The 14,332-nt window shown below is 40.9% G+C and overlaps 1 protein-coding gene across 1 annotated transcript in view; it reads left to right on the top strand.

Annotated features, from left to right (window-relative positions):
* lcor (ligand dependent nuclear receptor corepressor) overlaps positions 1-14,332 on the top strand; it is an 81,758-nt gene that overhangs the window by 40,514 nt on the left and 26,912 nt on the right. The window contains exons 2-3 of the mRNA XM_078282717.1: positions 409-474; positions 12,741-12,820. Of these exons, the coding sequence (XP_078138843.1) occupies positions 409-474; positions 12,741-12,820 (146 nt within the window). The remainder of the gene's footprint in view (positions 1-408; positions 475-12,740; positions 12,821-14,332) is intronic.

The raw sequence follows: 14,332 nt of genomic DNA on the forward strand, positions 1-14,332 counted from the left end.
GCATAAAATTCACACTCACAAATGTAAAAAACGTGTTTATTTTCACACAGATTAAATTCACCTGATGATCCAGGATTAGAATCTGCTTTATTTATACAACCATGCTGCTTTGCTGCTATGGGAGAGCAGGGGAGGCGGTGCGTCTGCAAAACATGTCCTACAGAAAACACTTGGTCGCTTATGTTCCTCCCTTCAAAAAAAAAGATGTTTGATGGGGCAAAAATACACTTCCTTGTGTAAAAATGTCATTTTAAACAACCTGTAGTGTTATTTCATGCTCTTTTAAAGTATTTATTGTTTTAATTATTATTTTTTCATTATCTCGGTATTAAAGTCCATATCTTTTGGTTCGGCGATGACATGACACCAGGCAGTAAAATCTCATCCCTTCTCTTCTCTGCTCTACAGGCTTTGAAAGCATCCTGGAAGGCTTGTTTGGACCAGGACTAGTCAAAGATATCACCCTTTTCCAAGGTAAGCATGCTTGTTCTGCACTGCAACCCCCCCCCCCTCCCACCCCACACACACACACACACACACACACACACACACACACACACACACACACACGCACACAAAAAACAAACGGACACTCACAAATACACCTCAGTCTGAATGCAAATGTAAGAGTTACCGTCAAAAGCTCTATACACTAATATACACACACACACACACACACACTCACAAACACACTACACAACAATAATAAACTCTATTTTTGCAGCACTTTTCAAAACAGAATTACAAAGCGCCTTACAGATGGTGAAACGTTAATAAATAAAAGGCATGAAGATGAGCAATGAAAAAGCCAAACATGAATTAAAAATTGAGCTCCAGAGGATGAACCAGGCGAACACAACCAGAAAAAACTTAGGTAAAAACAAATAATATCAAAGCCTGAGCAGCAGTGTTGTTTAAGAGACGATGGTGATAAGCTCCTCCTAAAAAAATATTCCATATATCAGTAAGTTTTAAGTATGACTTTAAGCCCGTCTTCTAAGTATTTGAGAAAAATCCGATGTGCTCTGTGGAACATATGAGGACTTTCATGCCCACATGTTATGGATATTTACCTGCACTGATGTAGTGATAAATAAAAAGGAGGGTAAGACCTCAGTGAGGAACAAAAATCAATGAAACTTCCAGAAGAGCCTTCATTTCTGCTTTATTTACTGAAAAGAGCTTAACCTCATATAACTTGCATTAGTTTTATGCCACTTAAAAGTGCAATAAGTAAGATTTTACTGCCCCACAGCACAAAATGACCATGTTAAATCTGCAGGGGGCTGATAGTATTATTACAGTATTATTATCACAGTATTTATCATGGTGATATATTACTGCTTCACTAGACGTTTCTGTTGGATCTCTGATAAAAGCCGTAGATTACTTAATGCCCCTTTAATACGATCATAATAATATGGTCATAAAAGTTGGTATCAGTCTAAAAAGATGGGTAAACTCTTTAAATTCTTGAAATAAATAGGTGAAGTGAGTTTAGGTGGATTTACCCTCCATTACATCCCTGTTATCTGGAAAATAACCAGCTACCTGATGTTCATCACTCAACTGTCCAAAAATACAAGCGATTGCATTCACTAACATGTTATTATTTCATAAGGAAAGGCGTCAAGATAGTGAATAACTTATGGAATATTAAATAACAGGTTTTCATTTCACGGCAGCAATCATATTGTCAGAGAAATTGTTCATTTTCTCAGATGGTGGAGATATCATTTGACTGAACCTCTTCATATTTTGAAAGCGATACCAAAGATAACAGCTGATAATAAGATTTTGACCTTGTTGGTCTGGAGATAAATTTAATGTTAACAACAGGAAGTAAACAACATTCCCTGTTAAAAAAACAGCCTAGACCAGCTAAAGTTTATTGCTGATTTATTGTTCATTTGGATCCCAATTAGCCTGATATTCAGACTGAATGGTCATTTAGTTTCCACTCCATTATTCAGTCTGACATTGCTTCCGTGTTAGCCGTTTTCTGTGTGTGTGTGTGGGGGGGGGGGGGGGGGGGTTGATTTTCCCCAAACCAATCACTAGTGACTGACATATCTGGCCGCTCTGACATTATTTTCAGTGACACTGATGCTGGGCGTATTTACTAACTTTACCAAGAATGTCAGTCGTTTTTGACAAAAACTATCGTATTTGCAAAGACAATATGTTGGTTAAGGAATGATTTCAACAAATATTATTCTGCCGTCAGGGGCGGAAATCACGGGGGGGACAGGGGGGTCCGGACCCCCCCTTCCTGGGACTAACAGAGAGTTGTCCCCCTCAATATATCATTGTAAACATAACTATATAATTTTAAATAATATAATAATATGCATTGAAAGCACTTGTGCTAATTATAGACGCAAAACAATGCGTTTTTAAGTTTCGAAAGATTGAGTCCCTCTCTCATACGCCTCACAGTGGTTTGGTCCACTGCCTACCTGCCTCCCCGAACCCCCACACACACACATTAGCCCTCGGTACGAGTGTGTGTGGAGGATCTCTGGAAGTGTGTCAGTGGTGGCAGACCTCCAGTAAGTAGCTGAGGTTAACTTAAAACAAAGGATGTGTCAGACATTTTTCTTTACTTCTACCACTCAATAGAATAAAACACATTCACAATTGTAATCAGACTACATTTTGTTCCGTTACCTCGCGGTTGAATCTTGTGCGTCAGCGTGTTGGTACGGAGCCGCGTCTCCTAATGCATGTGTGTGTATGGAGGCAGGAGGTCTGTCCACAATTAAAATCATCATAACTCGCTGAATTTTCGACCGATTTTCAAGCGGTTTGGTTTGTTACAAATGCCAGACATGTATTTATAATACAGGATAGTTGGTTAAATTAAAATGCGGGATTTCATACCAAAATACTTTATCTTTTGTAGATGGTAACAGTAATATTTCTATAATATAATATTTAAGATTAACTTACCCTATGTAATTAGGTTCTAAGTATATTATTTTTTTCTTACTGCATGTAAAATGGCTGCCACTATGTTGTTTTGTTCATAATTTTGGAAATAAATGAAGACTTAATTAATAAAAAAGACATAATTACAACAAACATTATGTTAAATATAAGTACGTTTCTGGCAGGCTTCATAGCGTTCTGGACTTTTACACATTGACAGCAAAACATTAGAGATCTGCTTTTTCGGGAAAACTAAATCTAATTAGGCATATATTAGCTTTAGTTCAGTTAATGGGTGTTGCATCTCACCTACTACTGTAAATAACCTGCATGCTGTGTGTGTGTGTGTGTGTGTGTGTGTGTCTATTTGTCAGCCAGCCAGGTCAGTTAAAATGGCAGAGAAAAGAAAAACAGACATCAGATCATTTTTCAGTGCACCGAAACGCCAAGTAGAAAGACCCCAGTAATATCAAAGGCAATTTGATAAAATCTTCATAAGAAAGGAATGAAGTGCTTATGGAAATGTTTCATAATGGACCTCTGTATACATTTAATACAACAGTACTTTTGGCGGCACCTTTGGTGTCCCCTTCAGGAATTGCTCTTGAGAAATTTTTCTGTTTATTGTCCCCCCCAACAGTGAAATTAAATATCCGCCCTTGTCTGCCGTAACGCCAATGAAAAACCGCTGCACGAACGGTTCGAACTTTAGTCCCGCCCACAGAGGCGCTGATTGGCCCGATCGTTTTTTCCGATCGAGAAATCACCTTTTGAATAGAGCGACACCAGACCCCTGAATCACTAGAGCAAATCTGAAGAGTGGGCGGGTCGCGATTCAGGAGTCTGGAACCAGGCTAGGTTACCAAGGCAACAACTACTACTCCTGGAGTCCACATTAAGAGGATTGATGGTCTGAGCTGGGTCCTGCTGGTCTGAGCTGGTAAAGGTGGTAAATTACAAAAGTGATGCTGGCAGACCAGCTCACCAGACTGACCAAATACAGTATATAGCAAGCTGGTCCCCTGCATGTGTGGTCAGAGCCTGAGCAGCAGAACGGCCACCAGCAGAACGGCCACCAGTCTAACTGTTGGAGTCTTTCATTTGGACCTTTTTTTATTTTATTAAACCTTTATTTAGACAGGTAATCTCATTGAGACACGGGGTCTCATTCACAAGAGAGACCTGGTCGGGCAACAGCAGCAGTACAACACAAAGTTACAGACAGACAGGACATTCAATACAGAGACAAGATAAAACACAATCATAAAGGTGATAAGTGCAAAAGTGCCAAAGTGGTAGCCAGATTTTAGGACTATGTACAAGAGCAATGTACCTTCAGTGTACCTATGTACCTTCACCTGCCCACGATATTAAAATATATTTTTAGCGTATATTGTCATTTTCAGGTGGAGGAGCACCTCTGCAAGTTGCGTCCTGTGTGTTCGTTCGTTTGTTAGTTCGTATGTAGCGCTTTTTGCAGTGTGCAGTGCGGAGGTAGAAGTCGGTAGAAGTCGACCAACCGGAGGCTGGCGGCTGAACATCCACAGACCAGGAAGGAGCTCGGTGTTTTCTAACTGTAGCGGCAAAGCCAACACATGAATGAAATATTTTGTTCAGTGATTCAGTTTAACAGGTGATGGTTTGAAAGTCGTCAGCGTTGTTTCACTCACTCCAATAATGCAGACACCCCCCCATTTTCCTCCTTGTCCTCCAGTCAGGGTTTCTTACCCTGAGTATGACATAAATCAAATATGGCTGCCATGTAAATAAAGCGAATGTACAGCAATCTCATCTAAACATATAGATCTCTCTCTCTCTCTCTCTCTCTCTCTCCCTCTGTCCTTCTCTCCTTCTCTCTCTCCCTCTCTCTCTCTCCCAACCGAGAGAAACGAGGTCAACATGGCGTCCTGGAGTCATGTGACCCCTCCCCCACCAACTTAAGGCATTTTTAGAATATTTCTGGCACACCTACGTCATTTTCACTCATGCATCTCATACACACACACACACACACACACACACACACACACACATAAGCAGGCATACTCACTCATTCACATACCCTCTTACAGATAGTGTATCCTGTGCATGTTGTCTTAAAGCTCAAGCTCACGCACATACTCACACACACACACACACGCACACACACACACACACACATACACAACTGCTCACTCTCTAAACATGCAAAGACAAGAAAGTTACATTTTTTTGCATTCACACACGTTCACTTCAAGGAAAACTCTCTGATGTTCAAAGCATTCCAGTAGTTACTTGAATGACGAAGTGTTTTAATTTACTTTATTGATGTGCCTACTTTCCCTCAACCTGCCTCGTCTACTTCCGCTTCAGTTAGCGATTTCCTACGTTTCCCAAATTGGGGCGTGTCTATGATCGCGGCCGCGCCCCTTTACTCAAAACACAACCTGTCTCTCTGCTGCAGTGCATTCTGGTCTCTCTCCTGCTCCTGTGGGTGGAGAAATTGGTCTCTCTCCTCTTCTACGATGGATTTCTCCCTGTATGATTGTTGAACGTCTCTCGGTGCAAAATGGCGGCTCTAGAAAGAAGCCCTCGCTCTTTGATTCTGAGGGACTGACACCAAAACCTGACGTTTACCGCTGATGTTTTACATCCTGAGGTGACGTCACCTCGTCTACGATTGGTCAGTTATCCACAGGAAGAAGAAAAAATACACCAAACAACAAAACAGACAGAGAGATGCACAGACCATCAGCAATAGATTTTTAACAGTGTTAAAGTGTTTTGGGGTGGATTTTTCCTTTAAGCACGAACACAGACTCTCTCACATACCCACCTATAGATGTATATAGCAACTGTCAATACATGCAGGCACACACACACACACAAACACACACACACACACACACACACACACACAGTGTTGAGCAGGCATGCATAGAAGGTGTCTTTGTCTTGCTTAAGCTTGCTCTAACACACATTCACACACTCTTTCTCTCTCTATCTCTTTCTCTCACATACACACTAATATAAGAAATGCAATGAACGTCGATACTTGCACGCGCACACACACACACACACATACACACATACAACAGTATTGAGTATTGAGCAGGCACACATTCATAGATTCATGTATGGAGTACCAATGTCTTGCTCAAGCTTACGGACACACACACTCTCTCTTTCTCACTCTCTCACACACACACACACACACACACACACACAAACCTGAGAGTGAGGGTGGGGGGTCACGTTAGCAGTGGGATTGGAGCTAATTGGCGCCTTCCCAGGGATATTGTAAGTGGCACAACCACAGGGTTCAAGCACAGCTCACCTTTGACCTTTTCATTACAGCGAGAGAGAGAGAGAGAGAGAGAGAGAGAATGAGAGAGAGACAGAGAGAGAGAGACTGTAGAATACGAATAGATCGTCCACTTATCTGTTGTAAGACTCACACAGAAATGAAAGGAGAGGTGGATTGTGATTGGACTGAGCCGTAGGTCTGAATTGCTGTATTAAAAGGAACAGCATGTAACAATAGCCACACACACACACACACACACACAGGTGGAAGAGTAGAGCCACTGTGCTCTGTTGTGTTCTCTTTGTGTTCAGCGATGCTCAGCAGAGATAACATGTTACATTTCTATATATCGCTGACATGGAAACCTTGTAGCTCCAATTTCAATGATTTTCTCTTTAATTCAGATTACACACTCCTTTATGGGCTGAGACATTTTTTACCATCCTTTGGCTTATAAAACCCTTTCACACCCTTTAGATAAACTCTAAAATATGGAAGCCCATTTCCTCCACCTATTAAAATATCAAATCTGGCACTTTTTTTTTTTTTTTCATCATCAAAATTGAGATTTTTCTCTCAATATTTTGACTTTGTATCTCATAATTATGACTTGGTATCTCGTAATTATGAGATACCAAGTGGCGGAAGTGGGCTTCCATAATAAAGTGCATGGTGGTCAAGCTGAAAACGAGGCTGCTCCTGAAAAGTTGACATTTTGGAGATATAAGGATTTCACTTGACAGCGATGATATATAGATATATACAGTATGCTGTATATGCTGACCGTATTGATTTTGTTCTTCAGTTTCTATATTCTCTCTCTCCGGCTCTGACTTGCCCTCTTTTCTCTCTCTTTTTCTGTAATACACTCCCTCTTTCTCCCCCCTCTCTTTCCTTCTTCCCTTCTCTCTTTCACTGTAACACTCTCCCTCTTTCAAGCTCTCTTTCTCTCCCTATCTCTTTTTAACACACTCCTGCTTTCATGCTCTCTCTGTCTCTCTCTCTCTCTCTCTCTCTGCAACACTCTCCCTCTTTCAAGCTCTCTGACACTATGTCTCTCTCTCTCTCTCTCTCTCTCTCTCTCTATCTCTCTCTGTGTCGTTCTCTGGTGATGTGGTTCAAACTGAGGGTTTTTAAAGGAAGTGTAGCGCCATGGCAACAGCCCAGCCGTAACCAAGTCGACAGCAGTCTCTCTCTCTCTCTCTCTCTCTCTCTCTCTCTCTCTCTCTCTCTCTCTCTCTCTCTCTCTCTCTCTCTCTCTCTCTCTCTCTCTCTCTCTCTCTCTCTCTCTCTCTCTCTCTCTCTCTCTCTCTCTCTCTCTCTCTCTCTCTCTCTCTCTCTCTCTCTCTCTCTCTCTCTCTCTCTCTCTCTCTCTCTCTCAATTCAATTCAAAAGATGCTTTATTGGCATGGTAAAATACATTTATATTGCCACAGCATGAGGAAGCCAATATCCATACATATAACACATCTAACTAAGAGGACAGATATGAATAGATATTACAGTGAAATGGTTCTGCTCACAATTCACAGTGAACTTGAATTGACAGTTGACTGAAAGAGACATCACTTGAATCAATCATAAGCCCTATTGACTATTCACACAGGATTATTAGAACCCAGGAACATCCAGTGATTTGTAATAGTTGCGGAGATCGTCGGTGATTTTAATGCTGTGTGAATCTGCCTTGTCGGTAATTTGTAAAGTAAAAATTCCAGAGCAAATTACATCCCGTGTTTTGGTGAAGACGGAGCTGCTCTGATGATACTAATCGCGTCCAACTCTCTGTAATTCCAGCTGTAATTTATTTTCTTCTTCTTCCTCGTCTAGACGAGCGATTTCCATCTTCCTCCCATGATGGAAAATGGAAGCAGTAGTGGAATCTATACAGGAAGGTTTTGAATGCATTTTTGGCGCTAACTCCTGGTTTTGCTTTGCTAAAATCATTTTTGTCTTTATGAAATAGTCACAATATTAGATCGTCACAACAGAGAGACAGGAAAGATTGAGAGAGAGAGAGAGAGAGAGAGAGAGAGAGAGAGAGAGAGAGAGAGAGAGAGAGAGAGAGAGAGAGAGAGAGAGAGAAAGAGAGAGAGTCCCAGGCCGGATTCAAACCCGTCACAGTTGGTAAACGCCTCAGCCAATTGAGCCACCAGCACACCGCAGCGAATGTCATTATCCCGCATGAATTATGGCACTAAATACAGAGGTTGGTGGTAATTACTTAATTACAGTACAAGAAATCCCTACATTACACTCGTCCAGTGCGAACAGGGCTTTATTCTCCGCTGGCTGTCGTTTGGTTTTGGCAAGCTGTGAGGAATCTTGCTGCTGTTACACCACATTTTGGCATTTCACCAAGGAATTGTGGTCATTTTGAGGTTGTGGTCTTCCTTCTGAATTCTTGATATACTTGGGTAATCTTTGGGAGGAAATTTTCTGTCAAACGATGGCGTTTTGGGGCATGAGGTGAGGAAGCGTAATTCCATTTCCAGCTGATTTTGCAGAATGCAGAAGGAACATAGTCGGTTTGAGAGGACAGGTTTGTCTGTGGCGAGGTTCAGTCTTTATCTCTCTCTCTCTCGCTCTCTCTCCCTCCTTCCTTCAGCACGTTGTTTCATGTCATGTCGAGCTCAGAGTTAATGACGCCGGTCTCACCGTCACACTCGTGTCGCCGGGTCGAGACCCGAGAGCAGCAGATAATACACAAGACCGTGATTTCTTAATGAAAATCACATAGAGTCTCTTTCTCTGTGTGTGTGTGGGTGTGTGTGTGTGGGGGTGTGTGTGTGAAAATGTGCCTACATGCATACAAATGTATAGATACAGAAACACAGGCACACATACAGACACACACACTTATACAAACATACACACACACATACACACCTGCGAACATCTACACACTTTAACACATACACAGACACGCGTATACTTAAATACACCCACACAGATACATATGCACTGCACACACTCACACACACACATGTACACACACATATACACACATGCGCATACACTTCGAAATGTACACACCGCACACAACACACACAGGCGCCCCCGCAGTGTTTTTTGGTCTGTAGGCGATGTTGCACTCGATATCAAATTGAGCTCACCTGTCAATCACGCCTCTCGTTAATCTTTACGCACCGGCATGTGAAGTTATTCGTCGTACTAATTTAATCATTCGCTGTAATTAAAAGTGAATCATTTTTATGCTCTTGTTGTGGTTTGTGGCGCTCAGCTGTCACTCTGCAGGCATGACTGGATGTTGAGTGAAAGGATCGGACTGTGTTGGGAATTCTTGGTTGATTCATCTAGACCCAATTTACACCTCGTATTAAAATGCAACCCGTATCTGGATAAGGAAACACACATGTTAATGCGATGGGATCTGCCGGACCAGGTCCAGAGGTGATCGGGTCTCAGCCGGAGTCAGCCAGGTGGAAATCAAAGCCGTACCGCGCGTTTGCATCGACCCGCGGATTAGGAACATAATCGCCGCAGGTAGAAACCTCATCACTGCGGGTCAAATAGTCATCATGGCAGATAGAAACATCATGGCAGATAGAAACATCATGGCAGATAAAAACATCATGGCAGATAGAAACATCATGGCAGATAGAAACGTCATGGCAGATAGAAACGTCATGGCAGATAGAAACGTCATGGCAGATAGAAACATCATGGCAGATAGAAACGTTATCGCAGATAGAAACATCATGGCAGATAGAAACATCATGGCAGATAGAAACGTCATGGCAGATAGAAACATCATGGCAGATAGAAACGTTATCGCAGATAGAAACGTCATGGCAGATAGAAACGTCATGGCAGATAGAAACATTATGGCAGATAGAAACGTCATGGCAGATAGAAACATCATGGCAGATAGAAACATTATGGCAGATAGAAACGTCATGGCAGATAGAAACATCATGGCAGATAGAAACATCATGGCAGATAGAAACGTTATCGCAGATAGAAACATCATGGCAGATAGAAACATCATGGCAGATAGAAACGTTATCGCAGATAGAAACATCATGGCAGATAGAAACATTATGGCAGATAGAAACATCATGGCAGATAGAAACATCATGGCAGATAGAAACGTTATCGCAGGTAGAAACATCATGGCAGATAGAAACGTCATGGCAGATAGAAACATCATGGCAGATAGAAACGTTATCGCAGGTAGAAACATCATGGCAGATAGAAACGTCATGGCAGATAGAAACATCATGGCAGATAGAAACATCATGGCAGATAGAAACGTTATGGCAGATAGAAACATCATGGCAGATAGAAACGTCATGGCAGATAGAAACATCATGGCAGATAGAAACGTTATCGCAGATAGAAACATCATGGCAGATAGAAACGTTATCGCAGATAGAAACATCATGGCAGATAGAAACGTTATGGCAGATAGAAACATTATGGCAGATAGAAACATCATGGCAGATAGAAACGTTATCGCAGATAGAAACGTCATGGCAGATAGAAACATCATGGCAGATAGAAACGTTATGGCAGATAGAAACATCATGGCAGATAGAAACGTCATGGCAGATAGAAACATCATGGCAGATAGAAACTTCATGGCAGATAGAAACATCTTACCTGGTGTCCAGCTCCCATGACTTCTTTAGCACTTTTTGAATTTGCATGGTGATTCATAGCGGTCCGGTCAAGCCTATGCATGGCGATTCACTGACGTAATTTCTCGCCCCGACCGATTGGTTGGTCGGTGTTAATTGTCAGTTATCAAAATCTTGTGACCAATCACAGTAGCAAAGCAGATTGATGTAATCTGGAAACGCCTCAGAGCTACGACAATCATGGCGCCGTTCACTTCTGAGCTTTTAAACTGATTTAATTCTGTTTTAATTCATCGATACCATTACGTTTTTTAAGGACTGACAGAATCGCTAAATCTAACTCGCTATCATCCGGTTCCTTTGTTGTCGCTCTCGGTAACGCTCATCATCGACCATCCATCCATTACAGTATCTGTCCATATACTGTAATAGAGTTTGCACACCTGACAAATTCAGTCATGGGTTCTGGGAGAAAAAGCAACATGTAATATATATATAAGGCTCCCGCACACCTTCTACTTGCAAATCACAATTTAATGTAGCGACGTTTCGGTCATAGATCTTCTTCAAAGCATCAAACATGTAACTGATGTCATCCGTGGGCTACTTATAGTTTTGGTCGTCATTGACAACAGGTGCAAGACGATTGTCAATCAGCACACCCAATTAGCCTATCAGCATAACCAGTACATCAACAAATCAGCATTTATCAAATTAGTAAATCAATAAAAAGACCAGCATTTGTCATATGAATACAAATCAGTTAGTATAACAGGAGATAGTCAAAGTTAAGTTAAAGCTCCTATATATACAAAATGGCCTACCTTGAGCAAATATATGAAATACATATAAAGATAGTACAAAAATAGGTCAAACAGGACAGTATCTGTCTGAAATAACTGCTGGTGGATAGACTGATCCAGACTGCGATGAATCACCATGCAAATTCAAAAAGTGATAAAGACTGTGGCTCATGCACACCAGGAAAAGACACGTCATCTTCACAGGTAGAAATGTCGTTTCCGCAGTTCAGCAGTAAATTCTGCTGGTACTTTCACATCCTGTTAATGCAGGAATCCATACTTCTGTGCAGATTTCCATTCATACATCTCTACTTAAAATGTGCTGGAAGTGTCAGCTGTGTGTGTTCATATAACCCCCGTTTGCTGTAGCCTTTATATCATATTCTACTTTGATGTCTCTGATTAGCACTTTCTGCTGCAACAACCCAGTTTCCCCACGGGAATCATTAAAGTTTCATCTAACCTATATCTGATATAATCTAAAAACACGACTTTTATTACCAAACAATTTACATAAATTCTTAATGGCCAGTCAGTTAATATTGCAACTCAACGAAATCGCAATGAATTAAATATGGAAGTTTTGAATTTGTACCAGTAATGTCACCAGTAAAGATGACTTAAGATTTCATAAGCATTACCAAATGAAATTCACCAAGTTTACATACAGAAACTGTTTAAATTTGACAATTTTCATGCCAAAAATTACAATATTTAGACTATGCAACACTAAAACTCTCCATTGAAACCCAGGATAACATAACATAAGAATAAAAAGCATATTTATGAATATTTGTGTGGAATCCAATCAAAATGTCACATTAGAATCACTTCAGGTTAAGGGCTTCCTATAGACAGCCAGTGTATTGATCAGTTATACAACAAAAATGTAATTAATCAATCTGCATCATATCAGAGGTGGACCACTGCCTGACCGATATCAGAGGATTAATGAAAAGCCAATATCAGCCTAATATATTGGCAAGCCGATACATCAGTGTAACCCTACTGAGTAAGTCCATTCACTGGTAGGTGCATTGATTAAGTGGGGTGATACTGAGGGATTATGGGAGTTGGAGTTTGTGTAGGATTTAACTCTTTCTCTCTCTGTTCCAGACTGCGAGCCTGAGGAAGTGTCTGACTGGTCCTTCGATGAAAACTGTCTCTTCTGCTGCTTGAGACGCGAGAAAGTCAAGGTACGCCTCCTCTTTTCTTCCCCCTCTTCCTCCTTCTTCTCATCCTCCTCTTCCTCTTCCTCCTCGCCCTCCTCCTCCTCTTCCTCCTTCTCCTCTTCCTCGCGCATACTCGTTATTTGTGTTGTTCAACTATCTTGGTCTTGACCCCAACTTAGCTTATGAGAGGATTGCGACATAATGATTTGGTAGGAGGTGTGTGTGTGTGTGTGTGTGTGTGTGTGTGTGTGTGTGTGTGTGTGTGTGTGTGTGTGTGTGTGTGTGTGGTTTTGGGGGCTGGAGTGGGTTGGTGACCAGGGTGTAAATTACTGAGATCCCTCCAGCAGTGAGGAGTTTTCATTGGCTAAAAAGCGATCCGAGTAGAATAATAATCACACACTGAAACATTTCATGCGTCTAGCTGATCGGCCTGTCAGAGGGCAGACACACACACACATACACAGACCCAGCAACTTGAACAAACACACGCCCACACACACATACACACCCACCCATCAATCAGCCAATCAGAAGCCTCTAAGCCATTTGCTCGTTCACCAATCATCTCACAGTCAAACCAAATCCTCCTCCTAAAATGGCCGCCACGCTACTTTTTTGTTGTTGAATTTATTTCATATATGAACACTACAGGGGAAATAGGATAGAAATTTCATAGAAAAGTTATTGTGTGATTGCTGCCCCAGCAATCACAGGTATAATATTCTCGCTCTTTATTATCATTATTATTATTATTATTATTCCGTACGTTTTTTGGCACTTAATTACTTCTGCATACTTTCACTTAGAGACTCCGTTCAAACTTTAAAATGTTCAGCTTCATTGGGCATCGATTGCTTTTACTTTTCTAAGCAATTTGACTTTTACTTTTTAAGATATTCTACTTTTTTCTACTTTTTTTTATAATGGGAGTCGATGGGCGGAATGTTCAAACCATGCCCTCTTTGAACTCTAACTACTCTTTCATACTTTAAGCTAGAAACTTCATTCAAACTTGAAATGGGTCACCACTTTTAGTACTTTATCACTTTAATTCAGCTTTTTGACAACTTTTGTACTTTTTGAGTAATCGCAGTTTAAGTTTTATACTTTTTTCAACCATTATAATGGCAGCCTATGGAGCTACGCTAGAGTGCGTGATGTCACAATTCACTCTAGCAGACTTTACAGGCTGTACTTTTTACTAAATTCACACATTTTAAAACTGTGGCAGTTCACACAACTTTAATACTACATACACATATTATACATCAAACCCTTCAGCTACTTCTGCTCTCACTCACAATGTCAATATATAAGCAATGCGATGTATAGTTTTTGAGATATTAACTTTTGTTTGACACTAGTGTTCCACTCTTTTTCACAGTAGTTTCTGCTGCACTCTTACACATGCAGCTCTTCTGCTTATTTCACTCTTCTCCATTTCAACATGTCTTTTACATATTTTCATACCTTTTTTACTTCTTAGTATTATTACATTTTAGTACATTTCTAACATTATTACTTGTCACTGCCTTC

The sequence above is a fragment of the Centroberyx gerrardi genome, chromosome 3 (genome assembly GCF_048128805.1).
Source record: "Centroberyx gerrardi isolate f3 chromosome 3, fCenGer3.hap1.cur.20231027, whole genome shotgun sequence".
Taxonomy (NCBI): domain Eukaryota; kingdom Metazoa; phylum Chordata; class Actinopteri; order Beryciformes; family Berycidae; genus Centroberyx; species Centroberyx gerrardi.